The sequence below is a fragment of the Apiospora aurea genome, assembly GCF_038362705.1.
Source record: "Apiospora aurea strain CBS 24483 chromosome Unknown utg000006l_segment0_segment0, whole genome shotgun sequence".
Taxonomy (NCBI): domain Eukaryota; kingdom Fungi; phylum Ascomycota; class Sordariomycetes; order Amphisphaeriales; family Apiosporaceae; genus Apiospora; species Apiospora aurea.
In genome coordinates this window covers 5042574-5062205 of record NW_027117393.1, presented here as the reverse complement: position 1 = coordinate 5062205, position 19632 = coordinate 5042574, and the positions used below count along the sequence as shown (strand labels likewise).

Below are 19632 nucleotides of genomic sequence, written 5' to 3'. Positions count from 1 at the left end.
AGCCCCCTACCTTACCGTACTGGATACCTTGGGTCGGCAGTGCGTGGTCTATGGTTACAGACCCTCACAAGTTCTATGAGGAGACACTGTACGAAAGCTCCCTCGCATGCGTAACCCCTGTAACGTTTTACTGATACTTTCTCGTTTTATGATCTAGAGCCAAGCGGCCAGACAATGGCCCCGTAACGATGCGGCTCGGCCCTATCTCCATGTACTTAATCTTCGGCGCCGAGAACGTCCAGGCCATATTTCGAAACTCCCGGAGCCTCTCGTTCGAGTTCATGCAGCTCCGCATCGCCGAAAAGGTCAAAGGCCTCCCCCAAAGCGACAAGCTGAAACTCGGCCTAGACGACTCGGGCAGCGGCTCCGTCCCCCTGAACGGCCAGCGCGGCGACGAGCGGATCTGGCACAACCTGCACAGCATCTACCTCAAGAACCTGACGGAGCGCAGCGCGGTCGACTTCCTCACGCACAAGTTCGCAGCCGAGTTCGCCAAGCAGCTCGACTCCCTGCCCTGGACGCAGTCGACCACGGGCCTCTACGCGTTCTTGCAGCGGTACCAGTTCAACGCGTCGACCATAACGCTCGTCGGGCCGCGCATCCTGAACTACGGGAAGGACGCCGAGAACAAGGCGGAAACTCAGCTGCAGTTCTCCGGCACGTTCTGGGAGTACGACGCGGCGTTCATGACGCTCATGCAGGGGATGCCGCGCTTCATGTGCCGCAAGGGCTGGGCGGCGCGGGACCGCACCCTGGAAGCCACCAAGATGTGGCTGCGCGAGGCGACCGAAGCCGCCGAGGCCACAACGGCTTCTCCGAACAAGGACCCGGAGTGGGACGAGAACTTCGGACACCGCCTCGTGCGCGAGCGCAACGCGGAGCTGGTGCGGTACGGCATTAGCTTCGACGGCCGGGCCGCGATGCACATGGGCCTGATCTGGGCCATCAACGCCAACGCGGTGCCGATGACGGCCTACATCCTGTTCGAACTCGCGCGGGACCCGGCCCTCTTACAACGGGTCCGGTCCGAGATCCGCGTCGGCGGCGTGTTTCCGCGCGGCGTCGGCGCGCTCGGCGAGGTCGACATCGCGGCGCTGGTGAAGCTGCCCCTCCTAAACTCGGTGTACAGCGAGTGTTTGCGGATGCGGTCGAGTATTCCGATCTCGCGCCGGCTGCGCGAGGATGTCGTGATTGACGGGTACACGCTCAAGAAGGACAGTTTCCTGCTCGCGCCGAGCTGGCTGTCGCACATGAACGAGGAGGTCTGGGCTCCGCGCAGCTCCGTCTCTCCCGGCTCTTCTGCCGGAAAGGGTGTCAGTAATGGGAAAGGTAATGGGCATATCCCCGGCGCCCACGAGTTCTGGGCCGAGCGGTTCCTGCAACTGGAGGCGAGCAAGACCAAGATAAAATTGGGCGACTACTGCCCCTACGGGGGCGGCACCGTCATCTGCCCGGGCCGCTTCTTCGCCAAGCACGAGATCCTGGCCGCGGTCGCCATGGTCGTCACGCGGTTCGATTTGGGGTTCGAGGGGTACACCATGCTCGACGGTGCGACGCCGTCGGAGCGGGGGCCGGGGATGGAGAAGGCGGAGTGTAGAGGGATTGTGAGCTTGGATCGGGATATGGTGGTTAATATGAGGAGGCGGGACGGCTTTTAATTAGACAATGGGCGGTCCGGGCTTAAGTGGCCGACTACTTTAGCTAATTCCATTAATAGATTGATAGATGATAGGAAGCCAGATGCTATCAAATGTCCATTCCCCGAATCGTTAGAAGGCATGCACAGAAGATAGCCACCTATTGTCCCCGCCCCGGAGTTCCCCGGTACGCAGGTGGAAGGACCCCCTCCAGCGCCGCCTTGATCTGGATTGCCAGGAGCTTCGAATACCACCGCGAGGTATTCGCCGGACCCCCAATAGCCCAGTAGTTCTCGACCCGGAGCTGCCGTTTCGCCAAACCCCGGATCTCGCCCTCGGCGTCGAGGCCCCAGGTGGCGTCGATCCGACTCGCGATCCCATTCGGGCCAAGAATGTCCTTCTCATCAAACTGGGCTGCAGGCCCGCCGTCAACACCGCCCCCGCCCAGGATCTCGGCAGCCGTATCGCGAGCGTTCTTGTCGGCGTACCCGGTACACCAGACCACCGCATCCACGTCCACAGAACTGCCATCCAGGAACGTGAGGCCGTGCTCATGAAACGCCACCGGCTCCCCCACCTTAACCCCCACCTCCCCATCCGCCAGCAGCTTCGTCCCCCCGACATCAACATAATGCCCCCCCGCGCGCTCGTACAAGTTATGGTTCAGCACCGCGCCCGGTGCCGCGCTATCCCACACCGGGAACCCCGTCGCCTCCAGCCTTTCGTAGCGCCGCGGCTCCGCGCGCGCCATGCGCCCGACCACGTCCTGGACGAGCGCGCCGTCGACGACGGCGGGCCCCGTCTGGAACTGGCGGTCCGCGGCCTCGGGGCCGAGCCGCGCGTAGGCGCCCAGGGTCTCGGGGCGGGCCATGTACTCCACTGGCAAAAGATACGTCGGGGAGCGCGTGGCCATCGTCGTCCGGAGGCCGGCGGCGTGGGCGTCGACGGTGATGTCGAAAGCGGTGTTGGCGGAGCCTACGATGAGGACGGACTTGGGTCGGGCGGGGGGTGTGTGTCAGTCCGCGGCGCCTTCTATATCTTGGGGGTTCCGGTGGTGCGGAAAAGGGGGTGGGTTAAAAGGCGGTCACTACTTACATTGGCTCCCTTGGCTATCAGCTCTTTGGCGTTCTTGTACTCCGCCGAGTGCATGCTGATGCCCTTGTACAAGTCGGGACTCCACATTGGCGGCATGTACGGCTTCTGGGAGCCGAAACCGGTAGCCTGAACTAGGTGTTTACAGACTACCTTGGTCTCACGGTCCGGGGTTTTGATCGCGACGGTCCACCACTTGGTCTTCGTGTTGTACCGGGTATCGGTGACCCTGGCAGAGTTGATCACGTTGAGATTGAAGGTCTTGACATAGTGCCGGACATGTCCGGCCAGTTCATCCTTAGTGAGCATGTGGGGAAACTGCAGCTCCGCGGCATATCCTGTAATGGCGAGAACAAGATACTTTCAGTCTCACATTTCGGCCTGATATCAATGACATTGCGAGGAGAAGGAGACTCTTACTAGAATATGGTAGCTCGCAGACGGCGGTCATGATGTGGAAGGCCAAGCAGTCGTACCGAAGCGCCCAATTGTCGCCCGCACGCGCATTCCGCTCTATCATGACGCTCTCAACACCCAAGGCCTTGAGGCGGGCCGCAGTCGCGACAGCCCTGGACGGTGGTAGAAGAGTCAGCATCCGAATTTCCCCTTCCACGGGCTGGAAATAGCAATGCTATGTGTACTCACGAATTCCCACCTCCGATGATTACAACGTCGGTCTCGATGGTCTCTAGCGAATCCAGCTTTTTACCAGGGAGCTTCAACAGAGCTTCGTCTTCGGCGTGCAGGTCGAGCTGCTCGATCCAGGTACACAGGACCCAGATCTTCCAGGTGACGCGCTTGACGCTGTTCCCGGCGTCTTGTTTCTCCTCGCTTGGCAGCAACATAGCCCTTCCGCTGCACGTAGCCCCGGGACTTCGGGTGCTGAAACGGAACGGAAACGCGATTGCTTGCTGTGTTCTATTCTATTAATAGAATGTCCTCGTGCACATTCGGATAGTTCCTAGATATTGGGCCATTTCTTACCAAATCTGGGATAAAGTGCGCCTGTCCTTCAATCGTGAAGCCACCTCCCGCCAAGCCTCTGAGATCCGACGTCTCCAAAAGGCTTGCCGCGATCGCTTCGCTGTTGGAGAAGGTGCGGAGATGCCAGGTCAGGGCGATCTGGTCGCGCCAGTACGCCTGCTGCGAAAAGAAGCATCCCTCAAGCTTGCCGGCGTCCTTGGCCTTGACTGCCTCGTTGAGGCGCTCCAAGATATCTCGAGCCTTCGCCGTAGCGATTTCATCGTCCGTGATAGGATCATCGGGGCATATATCTGGGGCGATGACGGGGAGCGGGTTCTCCTTCATCATGCTGCGGAGATCCGCGGCAGGGGGGCCATTCCGGCTCTGGTGGAGAAATGGGCGGGGTCTGGGGTGCCATTTCCTCTTCGGTCAGATCTGCTCAAAGGTTAAAGATAGGAGAACCCATGGAGTTCATGACCTAGAGTCTGCTACGTGTGAAGCTCTTTAGTACCAAACTACCCACCAGTAATGGAGCGCATAGCGGCAATTTATGCGTTATTCGCAAGAGAGAACCTGGCCCGTAGTGCGGATATGTCACCATGCGAGTGCTCGACAACAAGCAACGGATGGTAGCATAAAACCGAGCTACCGGTTTTAGCACAAATGTTGGGGTAAATGTCCGAGATTCCTCTTTCGTCCAAGTCCCATCGATAGAGTTGCATTCGGCCAATGTTAATTGCCGATCTGCCAGCACCTTATCCGAACGTCTGGCATACCTGCTATGACCCATCCCCTTTGGAAATGGCGCCCAGGGTACTTGAGTGAATTGATGTATCGAGTCGAATGACCTGCTTTCTAAGAGTCTCTCCCTCCCATACGGAGCTTTTCGATGTCTCTAGCGGTAGCTAGAACGGCAACGAACCGTGCCGGAGTCGGACCGAGCCGGCTCGGAGTTATGTATTACGCCAACTGACGCCAATTTCCTGGGAACGGCGCACGGAGCTGCAGTTGCCTCCGTCCTAGGACTTGTTATGTCTTTGATGTTTTGGCATCGGCCAAGCAGGGATATTACGATTATCTGAGTCAGACTTGTCACATTTGGCACTGGGATAGCTAGTCCCTGAGTGAGGGAGTTGCCTGTACACTCTCCCGTTTCAGCTCTACTACGTTTCGTAGGTCCTCCTGGTTTTGATAGCTGGACATTCTTGGCTAGAATAAGTGCTACATTGAAACCCTCCGTCACTATTACAGTTTCTCTCTCTGCAGATATAGACCCCCTTTTCCAGAATATTTAACCAACTTCGGAAATCAGACCAGAGATGGGGTAACTCAGTGCGGTGAACAGCAAGACTGGCGCGTATGCAGATTGCACCCATCTCCGTTGTGCTCCGGGGGCTGGCACCGGACGGCGCCGCCGCATGCTTCAAGCCATCCAATACCGTTACCCTGCTCACAGAGGTACAAGTCGTTGTACGGATCGTTGCTTCCCGCATTTTGGAGAAGGTCGATGGCGTAGCCTGTGTGACATCGCGATTTCGTTAGTCAGTGCAAATCAAATCTCCGAGATCCACCCATGGTGGCCAATAAGGGGGGAGGGGAAGTTCGGCACGGGGAAACTTACCATGCTGTTCGATCAGGTCCCACCCGCAATATCTGATACCCGCCTGGCACGTTGCGTTACTGCTACTGCTGGGCGTCACGGTCGAAGTCGGCGACGGAAATGTCACGTCAGGAGATGACGAAGCCGGTTCCGATGGTGTTGCCGCCGTAGCGCCGTCCCTGTTGTGCTGGAGCCCGAGGCCTAGGCCCACACCCAGCCCGGTGGCCACAATAGCCACGGCGAGCAGCGAGAGGATCGAGAAGAAGGCGAGGCGCGACACGCCACATATCCTCTTTTGTTTGTGGGAGGCGCCGCTACTGATGGCCACCGCGTGCGAGGAGTCGTGGGGCTCGAGGCCGCCCTCCTTAGTATGGGCGTACTGGTGCTTGCCAGTGTAGGGTGAGTACTCGGGAAGGGGCGTGCGCGAATGCGTTGTCGACGTTGCGACGGCTTCCGGGTACGAGCGGGTCTCGGCGGTGTTGTACTCCATGCCGTGGGACTCGACGACTTCGGGGGCGTGGTCCGCGCCCCGGTTCGGATGTGGATGCGCCGCCCGGGCATTTTGCACCTTGTGGGGAGTATCGGGGAACCCGTCTTCTTCCGGTGGGCCGTACATGGTTGGATCGGTATGTTGGGTTTCCGAGGCAGTGGCGAAAATGTGCCAGGAAGAAGGATGGAAAGGCTATTTCCCCGGATGAGCGGAGCAGATTTGATGGGGGAATCGACCAGGACAACGCTACCAAATCCAAGGCGGCAACTATTCTGCGACAAGAGGAGACGGAGGAAAACAGATGGCCACTGAAATATCTCTTCGCCGCCTAGTTAATAATAAGGTAGACCCTCTCACTCGGAACCGACAGAGGGTCTGGGCGGGCCAGCCTGACAAGAACGACAAAAGCAAACAGAGACAGGATCGCCTGCCGGTCAGAGTCTAATGTGGACGGTCGGTAAAAGCAATGAGGCAGCTCAGATACGGCGAACTGTTTGATACGGCGCGTTCGGAGAACGAAGAGATAAGAATGGAAGACGGATCGAAGCTAGTGAGAGTAGTATCTCGAGGGGAACCCCCGAGAAAAAAGCGAATTGCAACCGTTTGGACGCCGAATGCTGGAAGGATGTGTATGGCAACACAGCAAGTGCGTACCAGGGCGAGTATTCCCCGTTCCCGTATTCTAGATCAGCCTATGACCCCCAAGTAGACTGCAGGGAACCTACACGCCACGTGATTGGCTGCATCGCCGCCGTATGATTGCTACCCGAGTGAGTTGGTGTTTCCTTTTTCTATATGCGGGTATCCACTAGACTCGTTTGGCTGCCTGCAGGTCCCCAATGCTTACGAAGGATCATGACTGACGCAAGAGCATCAGTCGGCGTTGATGAGTGGCCATATTTTGGTGTCATTGCATCCCGCGGACTGCTGCGGTATTGCTCGACCGGGTTAAGCATAGACGAACAGCTAGGTGCTCCGTTCCTGCTTCCAGTCACGTGCTGCGATTATGCCGGAATCTTGGGCAGGTCAGGGGTCACGAACCCCAAGGTCTGCGCCGACAACACCTACCGTTTGCACTGACTACTTGGTAAACAAGCCAGCCCAATCAGCTACTAGATGTTACCGTCCGAGACTACCGCACTGTATTTCAAACAGGCATGTGCATTGCCGGGCTGGCTCACCACGTGTAACCACACCCCCAGCCCCGCGTGGTGAAATTCTGACGTCAGGGGGAGGCTCCTGCATGCATAATCCAATATACAAAGAGGCTGCTTGCAGGTGATCGTCCAAATATACTGCCCGAATCAACATCTTTCTCATGAGTGAACCAGGGTCCTGTCTTGGTGTGGTACCGGGGTTGGTGACTCTGGGACAAGAAGGCCCACCTGGAAGGGATTTTTGGCGCATCACTAATCACGCCCACGGCAGTTATGATAACACTGGATATCATATCGGGTTTGAGGATGCAAGAGACGATAGTCGTTTGAGACAACATGGCACTCGGAGAGACTTGGACCACTGGAATTTGTGGACACCGGCTGAAATATGTATACCTGGCGAACCGCAAAGATTCGGATCCAAGTCGCAGTGGTTACACGACGGGATCACCAAGGAGAACTAAGATATCCGTGTGCATTGCCCGCCAGAATCGCTCCATCCAGGTGCTTCTAAACGAGTCGAATACCTGTAGAGTAAGTCACATTGTATTTCAACTTTGTCGAAGACGAGAATAAACATTTCCAGCGGGGATAATTCAAAGAAATCATAGACCTTTAATACGCGAAATCACCTTCTGTGGGTGTCCCACGTGTCTAGGAGAATGCGTCAAGCTGGATGATACGATCTTCGGGTGTTATCATCACGCTGTTCAAAGAACAAGCGGGCGACCTCAACACTGTATGAGTTTTGTCAAATATACAACTGGCACAATAAATCAGCCTCGCGGGAAGCACAGTTGAGTCAATATATGGGTTTATCCTACTAAAAGTTGCTGTCATTTACCAAATATATTTTAATCGTATCTTAAGCCACGACTCTAGACTACCGTATCATGGCGAGGGCGGTGCAGCCCCTGGCCGACCTTGATTCCATGCTACCCGCGGCTGGCTTTCGTCGTCGAGAAGCCGGTGGTTGTGTTCGCAGACGGAGTTGCCCTCATCCCGGGTGTAGAGTGTGTTCTCGATAGTGCTGGGACAGTTGCCATCGCAACGAGCCTCATCCCCTTCCTCGTTTTCAACCATGGTTGCTATTCTGACTGTGGCAAAGACACAGTCGCATTGCTGATAGCGGATAATAGTGATATGGCACATTTTGTTGCTAGGATCTTGCGATTCTGGATTCGGGTGGATATCGTCACCTATTCTATGGCTCGATACGCTGTATTTATACGATCCTTATTGTTTAAACAATTCAATTGTGATTTGAACAGTTCGTATTGTGTCGAATGCCACAACTGCATTGTTTTTGGACTAGCGAGAGGTGTTATTCCTTGAGGCCCTAAATTCTTTTCTTTGTGCTCCAGGACCAACTCGGTATGGGCGAACGAGGTAAGGCTACCATGGACTATACGATGTCAGCGATTTGTGGATTGAATTTCATTTTTCCTTTTGATATGATGTTGATACCATAAATCCAGGGTAATATAAAAACCCTTCCTTCACTCTGGTCGAGGGTTTTGCTATCCCCACGTCTCGTTTTTCACGTGGCGATGTTCCTGCATGCTGGCAATTGCGTTCCAACAAGATAGGAAATGCTTGAAATGTAGGTGAGATGTAGTAAGCAACTTATCTCGGTCTCGGAAAGCGAAAAGCGTAACTCCAGCGGCTGCGCCATGGTAGCTGCATCAGTGTCAGGGGTATCCATCATGTTATTGGCTCAATTCGGAGATCTCAGGGTCTGGCGTGTGGCGCAGTATATTTCTCGATGTGATATCGAGTAAAGGGGCAAAATCGTATGACCATCGTTGCCTTTTCTTTCTCTCCCCCAACTCGAATCAGGCTGGCCCAGCAAAAACAAAGAAACGAGGAAATCGTATGAACCTTTCTGGAGAATAATTTGCAAAAGAAACTGACTGAAACGGAACCTGCACCGGGCTTCAAACAAATGTACAATAGATTTTACGTACTATGCTATCTTCTACCAAGTTTACTAAAGCTGTTCAGGTGTAAAGGGGCAGGCGGTTGGCGGCGAGGCTTCTAATCCATCACCCCTGTAGTCATGATCAGGCTGAACTGACAGAAGTAGTTGCATGATGGGGCATTCTTGTGTTGCACAACCATCTTATGTGAAATTTCATACTGGTGGATCAGGCTGTGGCGGATCAGGCTGTCCTTTTGAACTCGACTGCCCTCCTCTAAACTTCATTCACCCTTTCTTCCTTTCTTCCTTTCTTCCTTTCTTCTGTTACCATCGAGCAGTCTCGCAGAGTCAACAGCAGCAAACATGGGAAACCTTGGTACCTTGCCGACGCCTTTCGCCCCAAGCTCGGATTGCAGTGCCCGAATGACGAATATCTACTTCGTTGATTATCATCTCCAAGGCCCCCCACTCACAGATCCAAGTTGCATGCCCAAGAGCTACGTCCCATCGTCGGATTACTACTACTCTCCAATCACTGCATGTCCAAGTGGATACACTTCAGCGTGTCAAGTCTTGGTAAGCGTGGCCACCTTGACGGATACCATAATCACATGTTGCCCTACATAAGAGAGCCCCTTTCCTCCATTCATCGCCTTGACTACCTATATCGAAGACTAAACAGGTACCCTTCAGTCAGCAAAACTTCAAATGTCAGAGCAAATTCCGGTTCCCACACATGTCAACCTTGGCATGTGCAAGCGACCTGCCTTTGACAAACTGGACGTTAAGTCCAGTGACCGTAGAGTATTCTGGCTCAACATACGTGGCAAGCTGGACTAGCACCGCTGGTGCCATCAATGCGTATGGCGTACAGATACGGCATGGTGCTGCCGACGCTGTATGTGTATTCCGTCATGGCTCTACCGCTGCTTCAACGCACCCATTTCACCTACACTGATACTGACCGTCCAATGACTGCCACACAGTTACAGTTGTCTTCAATCACTCCTGCCGCAACCTTGTCATCAACCGCGGTCTCGACGCCTACATCACAACTAGCCACTTCAGCGTCCTCGTCGTCCTCGGGACTGAGCGCGGGTGCAGCCGCTGGGATCGGCGTCGGCTGCACCCTAGCCGCCCTGGCCATCGTATTCGCCGCCGCCTTCCTCGTTCGGCAGGGCCGAGGTCGACGGCGCAAAACCCATGCGCCAACGGAGGAGGAGCATAATATCAAAGGAAGCGGGCGGCAACCGGTGGTGGAGGCGTCTGGGTTTCCGATTGCATACGTCCAAGGCCATCGGAACAACGAGCGGAACCAGCATGAAATGGACGCTATTCGTAGTCCGTCGGACGTTGGTCGGTGACACTGAGATACGAGGGGAAAAGATAGACCCGGCCCGTGGAATGAGACATCAGAGCGAAGCTATTGATTCTATGTTGTTAAGATAAGAAGTGGCACTGGATTAAGTTGGGATATGCTATGTAAATACGTGGTGGATGTTTTGGTTGTCGAGTTGAGTCCTGTGCTAGGGGATTAAAAGGGTAAAGTAAGTAGAAATAGAAGTAAAAAGTCCTCGCCGTAGCACCCACCTTATGAACGCAACAACTTGGGTCTCGATAAGCCATCTTGTTCACATCTCACAAGAACAAGCACCATGCGAATGGTCTGTTGGCCCAATGGCAAGGCGTCTGACTACGATTGGTGTAATCAGGAGATTCTGGGTTCGACCCCCAGGCAGACCTTGACTTTTTGCTTTTTTTCTTGTGCGGAAGCCGCATGCGTTTGGGAGCGACAACTACCTTTTTCGTCCATCTCCGTATCCACGAGGTAATTCTACCATCTCTCTCGCCCTTTGGGATCATTTCCACGTTCTTCGCACCCCACGCTATTTGGCCTGGTACCTTTTTCCCCCCAATGATGCTGGGATTTACCAATGCATGCAGCGCCCCCACCTTCCCCGTTGGCGACCTGTGTGCAACCAAATGGCTCGAGCAGGAGCTCCGAAGATTCTTGTACCAGGATGCAAATGCGCACCGAAAGGGGACGGCGCTGTCTCAAAACGGCTGCACTGTCCCATCGTTGAACACGACCTTACCCACGTCTGCGTTTCGTTGGCCTTCGACCACGTCCCTGACGAACCTCCCTCCAATGCTCGGGTCGCCCGCGCCCCGTTGCTTGAGCAGGTCGGCGCTGTTGCCCAGGTTAGTGGCCAGAAACCCGAGAGACACGCACCAGGTCTTGACACCGTCCTGGGACAGTCTCCAAGCCCAGTTCAGCATCGTCATGTTGAGCGCCGTCTTGCTGGAGCGGTACGCCATGGTGTCGAAGGCGGGCAGATCTTCTTTCGGCCAGCCGGCGGCCGGCGGCGTCGGGTCGCCCGCTGCAGGCTAGACAGGCCGCTCGTGAGGAACAGCAGTCGGGGTCTGCCGAGTTGAGCAGGAGCGGCGCGAAGACGTGCGTCATGACGTGCGTGCCCGAGACATTGACGTCGAAGGCCTTGTTCCAGGACTCGCGCAGGGAGATCTGGCCTGCCTTCAGCTCCCAGTCGAACGAGGCGCCCGCATTGTTGACGAGGGCGTCGAGGCGGTCGTGCGATGCGCTGACATGCTCGAAAGCGCGCTCGATCGATTCGTCGCTGGCGATGTCGACTTGGACGGCGTCCAGTACACTGCGAGTGCTCGGCACTTCTTGTCCTAGTCTTCCGATGGCGTCTTTGGCCTTTTCCAGCGGCCGACAGCCTAGGAGAATGCAGTAGGATCGGTCCAACTCGAGTAGAGCTTTGGCGGCCTCATAGCCAATTCCGGTGTTGGCACCCCGTGATCAGAACGATGTGCGTGTCTGGCATACTGTCTCGGGGATATCCTGTGCTACATCATAGGGGTAAGTGCTGTAAGTGTTGAGCAAACAACAGGAGACATCTTTTCTGTTATATTATACCACGCCTCTAGTCACACGCAGATACACAGGTATTTACTCAAACTCCCACTCCAGGTAAAGCTTTGGGGTGGGTAGGAGACCCTGAACGACCGTAGGCAGATGCGTTCCGTTGGAGGACAGCACGTCGGATGCCACTCCCGCCGCATGCGCTTTTAGCTTGAAGCCGCTCAATCATTCTCTTCATGCATTCAAGATCCCAAACCAGGCATTCATTGCGAAAAAGAGTGCGCAGTATTAGAATCGCAGAGTGCCTAGACTGGGAGCCATGGTAACGGGCGTGGACGCAGTTTGGCTTGATTGGCAAATGTGTGGCAGCCACGCTAAAGTTGGCTGAAGTTTGGAAGTTCAAGGAAGTCGCATTGACGCCCACACCCTTTCCTCGTTACCTTTTCTTCGGGAGGGAGCTAGACTTGAAGAATGATTAATTGATTCCATCATCCATCCACTTCTGACAACACCATCTTTTGACGCTCGTCAACACACCCACCCTGCCAAGCGCCCTTCTCTTGCTGTTTCTCCTCCCGGGCTGCTTACTTAGCCCTGAGTAAGAGGTATCCATCCGCTCAATCTACCTAGGCTGCGATGCGCCGATGATGCTAGGAAACACGCCGGACCCGCAGTTTCCCGTTCCAGCTCCCATCTGACGAGACGGCACGATCCGCCTGGGGATGTCTGGGATTGCCAATCGTGCATTGCCGTCGCGTCGTGGCGCATCTCGTCATGAGACCAAACAGCTGTCATGCGAAGGCCAGGACGCACTTGCTGGCACTGTATTGGCCATGATCTAGACCTCTGGCTATTCCCATCTCGTCAGAATTCGACGACACTCCAGAGTCCGACTTCAACTCGGAACGTCCAACATCCATCCAATAGTCGACCTGCTTCAGGAGTGCAGCTGCGCTAACTGTACCTGCCAAACCCTGACAACCACCAGACCCCAGTGTTCCCGGCAATCCATATGTAGTCGCCCTGCCATGGAAACCGTGGTCAATGATAGACCAACCTCAGGTGCTGACCGTCGAGCACCCATCCTACGAATGGCTCGTATTTTACTAGCGCAAGCGTCGAATCTCAAACAGGCCCAGGTCTGTGTGGTGTCGTGTCGTGTCAGCTGCCTGGAGGCACGCCTGTTTTCGAGCTCCTGCATCCCGGGGAACTACTGCGCAACCACGTTGTTGACATGCGGCATCTCCGACCGTCGTGTGCCCATCGTTTAATTCATCTTGACGCCGCTGAGGCCCTGCCGCAGCAGCCACTGTCAGCTCGAAGCTGGGAAATTTCTCCAGAAAGTCGGCCATAGGGCCATATTTGTGGACAAAAAGAGGTGCACGACCTGACAAGAAACCGCAATAGGTACGCTGTGGCGTTTGGGTTGGGGTAGTGGGTGGTGACACCTTTTAACTTTGGGGCTACTGGTCCACCATGCTATCATCATCCGACAGTGGGAGTTTTAGCACGACCCGCACGCTGTCGGGGTTCATCCCGACGGCTAAGCCCTTTGCAAGGGTTTCATTTTGCAGGACCGTTGGGTGAGCCCTGCCATGCCATGCTACCCACGACTGCTGCTCACAGGACTCAATCAAGCGTCGGAGCGCAATCCGATGACCTCAACTGCGCAAAGCCCTCCAACGGTCTCCAACGGCGCAAGATTGCAGTCAACCTGCCTGCCGCACATCACCAATTGCCTATGCCCAGATCACTCGAGACCAACGCCCCGATTCATGCGCTGCTCTCATACTTGAGGATGGCGATTCAGCCACAGAGTGGAATGGGCCCCGAGGGGTGCGATGGGGCACCATGTAAATGACGGAGCTCCCTGAACTGGCCTCTCCGACGACCAATGCTTTCTCTGGGGCAGAACCTGTACTAATCCTGGGGGGAATTGCTGGATTGTCCTGCCATGCGACTGTCCTGCGCGCCCATACCCAACACAAAAGCAGGATAGCAGGCCATGCTCTCCACCTGCTTACCAGTCTCGTGGGATCCCCCGAAGCTTTATGAAGAGTGGTGAAGAGAGCAAAGGATCCATTGTGAAGATCCGGCTTCCGTGAAAGAACGCAAGAACAACGTAAGCAGACGTCGGGACTACGGAGACGGACACAGATATCCCCCTACCCCCCACACCCCAGCCGCGGACTCAAGAGTTATGTCCACAAGTGATCTGAAGTCGTCACTTCATCGTTTCCGCGTCAGTCGGACAGAACCGACCTTCAAGACTGAAGATAGCCCGTCGCCTATGCCACCTCCGCCATTAGCACATGAGCAGCCAAGGTCGGCCGTCGGCGGTCCAGCGACGCCGCCAATTGGTGGAGCGGGCGACAGCTACCACAACCAGCCTACCGGTGCTCCTCCGCCAGCACCAACGTCATCCTCCAAATCCATCCCGGCATGTGACCGCTGCCGCTCCTTCAAGAAGAAGTGCTCGCGGACATTTCCCGTCTGCTCGCTGTGCGCCAGCGCCGGCCAGCGCTGTTCTTTTTCTACTCCGGCTTCATCGACCAATGCGCAAGTACACCATCTCCGGGCCCGCGTCGAATGGCTGTCGCGCTACATCAACGAGGCCCTTCCCCTAGGCCCGGCCGGCATTGAGGCGGTCGAGACGGGAACCGACATCAGCGAACTTTTACTACTACAGGGGGCCTCGCCAGGACTTTCCCAGAATGGCCAAAGCCCGGCGGCATCGATTATGTCGGCGGCAGTAGCAGCGCGACAGGCCCATCAACAGCAGCAGCAGCAGCAACAACAACAACAGCATCACCTGCCGCCCATGCACGATGACCACCCTATGATGGACCATTCGCAAAGTACCATCGAGATGAACATGAACAACAGCCAACCGGCTTCGTCGCCCGACCATCATTCTATCGCCCACTCGGTGGGGAGCTACAGCGATGCTCGGTCAGTTACGTCTACGATGACGGCGCAGCGGCTGCCTCCCGATGCGGCGGCCCGGCGCTTCGTCGATGCCTACTTCCGGAACGTCAACCGCGCATATCCCTTCGTGGACCGCAACAAAATACTGCACGATCTCGAGGTGTTTGGCGACTTCGCCCAGCGCCGGCGGGACGCCGACTCGACCTTGCTCTACCTCATCATGGCCATCGGGTGCACCACCCTGCAGCGCGCCGGGCAGATACCCAACGATACTGCGTTACGGTTCGATGTTGCTTACTCGGACATCATCCAAGAATGCATTTGCCGGGAGAGCATCGAATCCATACAAATCCTTGTCCTCTTGGCGCTCTACTCCCTTTTCGACCCCTCCGGCGCATCGGCCTGGTCCATCGTGGGCATCGTTTCGCGGCAGGCGATGTTGCTCGGCTTGTCGCGAAGGGCCTCGGATGAAACGACGTTGTCGGCGACGGCGATCGAGCTACGGCACCGCCTGTTCTGGAGCATCTATGTGCTGGACCGGATGATGGCGACTTCTCTGGGCTTGCCGGTGGCCCTGACGGACGAAAATATGGACGTCCCCTTACCGGGCCTGACGGTGGAGGAGTTCGCATCAGCCGAGCGGTCGCATTTTGCCACGATCCTGCAGACGAGCCGGCACGTCATCCAACTGCGGCAAATGGAGGACCGCATCTTGCGGCACGTGCACTTCCGTCGCCAGGCCGAGGTGAGCTCACTCACCTACACCGACCGCCGCGCCATCCTCCAGGAGATGCGGGCCGACATCGAGAACTGGTACAGCAACGGCTGCCTCGTGTCCCCGCTAGAGCCCGACAACGTGCCCATCCACAACTCCATCACCTGGTTGAGCGCTCGGTACTACTACTTGCTCCTGCTGCTCTATTACCCGTCGCACTTCAACTCGCCGCCAAACAACAGCAGCAGTGCCAGCCGTGGCGACGGCGCAAACGGCGGCGTCGTATCCAAGGCGGAGCTGTTGCGTTTCGCGCAGAAGCACCTGCATTCGACGTCGGCCCTATTCCATCAGCGCCAACTGCCCCTCAATCGTGTCACCTTGTGCCGGCTGCTCCCCGTAGGTCTCGTGCTTATTCGTAGCTTCCTAGCCTCGTCCTACTGCCACGGCGAGGGTGCCGTGTCACGCGTAGGCACGGGCGCTGCGGGTGACATGATGCCGTTCGCTGCCCGGGAAGATGTCGCCGTCGTCACGAGCATCCTCGACGCCTTTCCCGAGGGGTGGGACACCGCGCGACGCAGCGCTCAGATTCTCCGGCAGTTCCTAGGGCTCCTAACCAGTATCTCGGCGGCGCCGCCAAGGACGACAACGCCGGCATCGTGCCAGGACATGATGCGCCCTGTGGTGTCGGCTTACCTGGGCCTCATGCAAGATGTGCTGGGCAAGGCGTCGTGTTACCGCTTTCTCGACGTCCCCGAGGACGACGACGGGGAGCTAAGGGCGGCCAGCTCCCAACAACCCCATCAGCAATCACAGCAACCGCAGGCGCCTTCGACGGCGATGCGCGGGAGGACGCCATCGGTGAGCATGGGCGGTACGGATATCGGCACCGGCGGCGGCGGTGTGATGACGAATGAGAACTCTGTAATGAATTATGTCAACGGGAACGGCGGCTGGGGCTCCATTGAGCTTGATTTCCTATAAAAAGCGTGAGACAGACGACATGGGTCGGACAACAGTTGCGTGATGTAGGATAGGAAAAAAAAAAAAAAAAAACAGGCGGTGCGGCTCGTCCAGCGAAGTATTTCGATTCTGATTGAGAGACTACATGTTGTGTGCTCTCCATATTTATGTTGAACGACGGATAGAGTCGGCCAGGCGCAGCAAGCATCTGTGTTCAACCCGAAACCAGATGCTTGCTTCTTATCCAACTTTTTTGGGCCCTGAGAATTGCCAAGCGTATTTGCGGCCAACTTCTTGAACAGTTCCATCCCAACATCTTAACTGCTGATGGGAATACAGCTTACGTCCTTATATAGGTGAGCAGGAGCTTCCTTTTTGGAAGAAGTAGAAGTTGAGCCGAGGCGCGGCGCAAACTCCGACGCCAAGCGGAGTTGAATGCCCTGGTCGTATCTGCTCCCGCCCGCCCCCAAAATCGTTCGTTCGCTCTCTCGCTCGCTCACCGGTGGTGGTGGGCTGGGATGCAATTGGATCAAATCGCGCAATCGAGCGAGGGTCGGATCTGCACCGACGTCGCACTAATCTCCGGCAACCTGGCAGACGTGTACCTTCTATCCTGGGTATGGGCGGACAAACTTGGCCTATTGGACTGACTGGGTTGGGACGTTCGCAGTAAATAGAATCGTAGCAGTTTTGATCAGGAGAGATGTGCCTCGGTTAAGTGGTGAATCTCTTGCCAAGTGGTATGTTGGTTGATTCAGCGGGTTTTATGTTCGGTGCAGGTTAAGTGCATTTCGGCCTACTTTTTACGCTTGCTAGGGGCCGGGTTGAGGGGTTCTACTAGCTGCTGGACAGCTAGCTTTGTTACAGTACAGCCTTACTTACACAACACCGGCGCAGGAAACCAGGGGTGGAAGAAAGAAGGAAAACACCCGCGAAGAGCATACGTACGTACACCCAGTATTACGCTACTACTGCATTTACTTGCGCATTGCCTTATCGTGAGAGGAAGGGAGGAGAAGAGAAGAGAAGAGGACATGGCAGACGACGACGTGCAGTTCGTAGAGATCAACGGCGCCCGCCTGGCCTACCGGATCGCGGGCCCCTCGGACGCACCGCTCTTCATCACGCTGCACGGCGGCCGCGGCATGGGTGAGTTGAGCCTCGGATTTCCTTTCGTTAATTGCAACTCTCATATCAACAACCTTCCCTACCTTTCTGTCTTCACCGGATTCTTTTTTTTTTTTTTTTTTTTCATATGCTGCGCGGGCGGCAATGCTGGCATTTACTACATGCAGATCCCGAATGCCGAAAGAGAGATCCCGGGGGATGGTTCATAGATTGGGTTTCATCCTTACTACCTACCTAGTTGGTCGGTCTGTTTTGTTATGCGCACATATGTCTCCCTGGCTGCCTTCCCTGGCAGCTGTGCCCCATTGGCGCACTTGCACATACATTGCACCCAAGTCGTTATGTCGGCCGACAACCGACGGCCTGCATGGGAGACACAGAGAGACAGGGCACTTAGAGGCATGGGCTTACCTAACGTCTGCGCGTACCTAAACAGGCGACCACCGCTCCGACTTCAAAGCCTACCGCCCGCTCTCCGCTGGCAGCAGTGGCGGCGGTGGTGGTTACCGCGTCCTGTCGTTCGACTACCGCGGCCACGGCCGGAGCTCCGCGACCAAGCCCTACACGTTCTCGCAGATCGTCGACGACATCGAGGGCATCCGCGCTCACTTTACCACGGCTAGGGACGAGAGGAAGGTCGTTATTTGCGGTGGCAGCTTCGGCGGGTTCTTGGCGCTGGAGTATGCGATTCGGTACGCGGAGCGGGTAAGGTGTTTGGTGTTGAGGGGGACGGCGGCGAGTTGGCATCGTGAGTTATTGACTCCCATCATCCCCCCCCCCCCTTGCTCTTCTGCTGTGCGTGGGTCATATACACACGCGGGTCAACGATACCCCAGCGAGATGTGCGCAGAGCTGATACGAAAGTACGACAGAGGAGGAAGACGCCATCAAAGTCTTGGAGCAGCGCCTGGACCGGGCACCCAGCTTCTCGGTCCGGATGCTGCGCGAGAAGGTCTTTGGCCGGTTCGAGAGCGACCTCGAGTTCCGGCTCGTGCACCTGGCCATGATGCCGCTGTACAGCGAGGCGTTTGACCCCGACCAGGGGCTGCGGAGCTGTTTGGGGAATGTGTACAATGCCGAGGCGCATAGTGAGTACCGCCCCTCTTTCCGCCATGCCTGTCGGGCGAAGCCATCCAGGAGAATGGGAGCAGAGAGCGATGGAGGCTGACCATTGCTGGGTTGGATTAGATGATCTTTACTCCGAGTCGGAAAAGTACTTTGACTACCGCGGTCAGCTGGGCCAGATCACGGCCAAGACGCTCGTCATTGTTGGGGATAAGGATTGGATATGCCCGCCAGGTCTGCTTTCCCCGAACATCGAAGGCATATCGAATGGTAGTTCAAGTGACTGACACCTTCGCAGAGAACTCGGCGTTCATCGCGTCAAAGATCCCCGATGCTACGTTGATGGTGGTAGAGAATGCGAACCACGGCGTGCATCTGGAGAAGAACGAGGAGGTGATAGCTAGGATCCGAAGTCATTTGAAGACGTAACAAAGGGCACTTTTGCTTCTTCGAGAGGAATAGTCCAGTGTGGCCTCTTGATGGCGGAGGTATGGGATGGTACTGGGGGCAGGCTTTCGTCATGCCCCCAAACCACGTGAGTTCGCGACATGACACGGCACTCGCGCGAATTGGGACAGCGCGGGTGGCAGCATCAAGAGAGCCGGCAGCAACGCATCCGATGGTCTTAAACCGGAACTGCTTCGACATCTACCTCTGTGAACCACAGTAGAAACGGCATGTTGTATTTAGAAACGCATACATTTGCTCAAGTCAGAGTCGGGTTCAGGTGCTGCATTGACACCGGCCGACTGTGAAGGAAGCACACACCATGGCAGACGCGGGGTTATCCACAGCCCTACAGGAATCATGCGCGCGGGGCATTGGCCGACGGCGCTATGACGACGCGGGGTTCCAAGTGTGAATCCATCCCGAATGTAATCTGATGAGATCTAGCGGCTGGAGTGGCTAAGCTGCCTTATATATTGATGCGTGGAATGGATTGAGGGCATGTTAAAGAACCTCGGCCGCCAACGGGGAGTATGCAAGTTGAATCTGATGCTGCTGATGCTGCTGATGCTGCTGTTGACGTCGAACGGCGGGGTCACGTCACTCATTAAATTTTGATCGCAGCTGGAGCCCGCAATTTTGCCG

The 19632-nt window shown here is 56.0% G+C and overlaps 8 protein-coding genes across 8 annotated transcripts; 4 read left to right on the top strand and 4 right to left on the bottom strand.

Moving 5' to 3' along the window:
• Positions 1 to 188: 188 nt before the first annotated feature.
• Positions 189 to 1658, top strand: PG986_010143 (uncharacterized protein; the record flags this gene model as incomplete). Its single annotated transcript, XM_066846365.1, has 1 exon — positions 189 to 1658. One exon carries the CDS (start codon positions 189 to 191, stop codon positions 1656 to 1658), a length of 1470 nt encoding a protein of 489 aa, XP_066698763.1.
• Positions 1659 to 1797: 139 nt separating this feature from the next.
• Positions 1798 to 4040, bottom strand: PG986_010142 (monooxygenase; the record flags this gene model as incomplete). The annotated part of the gene is made up of 5 exons (XM_066846364.1): positions 1798 to 2628; positions 2733 to 3067; positions 3150 to 3298; positions 3375 to 3652; positions 3714 to 4040. The coding sequence occupies 5 exons, from the start codon at positions 4038 to 4040 to the stop codon at positions 1798 to 1800; spliced, it is 1920 nt and encodes a 639-aa protein (XP_066698762.1).
• A 981-nt stretch (positions 4041 to 5021) lies between these two features.
• On the bottom strand, positions 5022 to 5908 carry PG986_010141 (uncharacterized protein; the record flags this gene model as incomplete). The annotated part of the gene is made up of 2 exons (XM_066846363.1): positions 5022 to 5209; positions 5314 to 5908. 2 exons carry the CDS (start codon positions 5906 to 5908, stop codon positions 5022 to 5024), a joined length of 783 nt encoding a protein of 260 aa, XP_066698761.1.
• Positions 5909 to 7830: 1922 nt separating this feature from the next.
• PG986_010140 (uncharacterized protein) lies at positions 7831 to 8091 on the bottom strand (the record flags this gene model as incomplete). Its single annotated transcript, XM_066846362.1, has 1 exon — positions 7831 to 8091. One exon carries the CDS (start codon positions 8089 to 8091, stop codon positions 7831 to 7833), a length of 261 nt encoding a protein of 86 aa, XP_066698760.1.
• A 1683-nt stretch (positions 8092 to 9774) lies between these two features.
• On the top strand, positions 9775 to 10224 carry PG986_010139 (uncharacterized protein; the record flags this gene model as incomplete). The annotated part of the gene is made up of 1 exon (XM_066846361.1): positions 9775 to 10224. The coding sequence occupies one exon, from the start codon at positions 9775 to 9777 to the stop codon at positions 10222 to 10224; it is 450 nt and encodes a 149-aa protein (XP_066698759.1).
• A 691-nt stretch (positions 10225 to 10915) lies between these two features.
• Positions 10916 to 11706, bottom strand: PG986_010138 (uncharacterized protein; the record flags this gene model as incomplete). Its single annotated transcript, XM_066846360.1, has 3 exons — positions 10916 to 11241; positions 11273 to 11648; positions 11689 to 11706. The coding sequence occupies 3 exons, from the start codon at positions 11704 to 11706 to the stop codon at positions 10916 to 10918; spliced, it is 720 nt and encodes a 239-aa protein (XP_066698758.1).
• Positions 11707 to 13944: 2238 nt separating this feature from the next.
• PG986_010137 (uncharacterized protein) lies at positions 13945 to 16368 on the top strand (the record flags this gene model as incomplete). The annotated part of the gene is made up of 1 exon (XM_066846359.1): positions 13945 to 16368. One exon carries the CDS (start codon positions 13945 to 13947, stop codon positions 16366 to 16368), a length of 2424 nt encoding a protein of 807 aa, XP_066698757.1.
• A 1013-nt stretch (positions 16369 to 17381) lies between these two features.
• On the top strand, positions 17382 to 18969 carry PG986_010136 (uncharacterized protein; the record flags this gene model as incomplete). The annotated part of the gene is made up of 5 exons (XM_066846358.1): positions 17382 to 17496; positions 17912 to 18223; positions 18348 to 18563; positions 18664 to 18774; positions 18839 to 18969. The coding sequence occupies 5 exons, from the start codon at positions 17382 to 17384 to the stop codon at positions 18967 to 18969; spliced, it is 885 nt and encodes a 294-aa protein (XP_066698756.1).
• Positions 18970 to 19632: the final 663 nt, after the last annotated feature.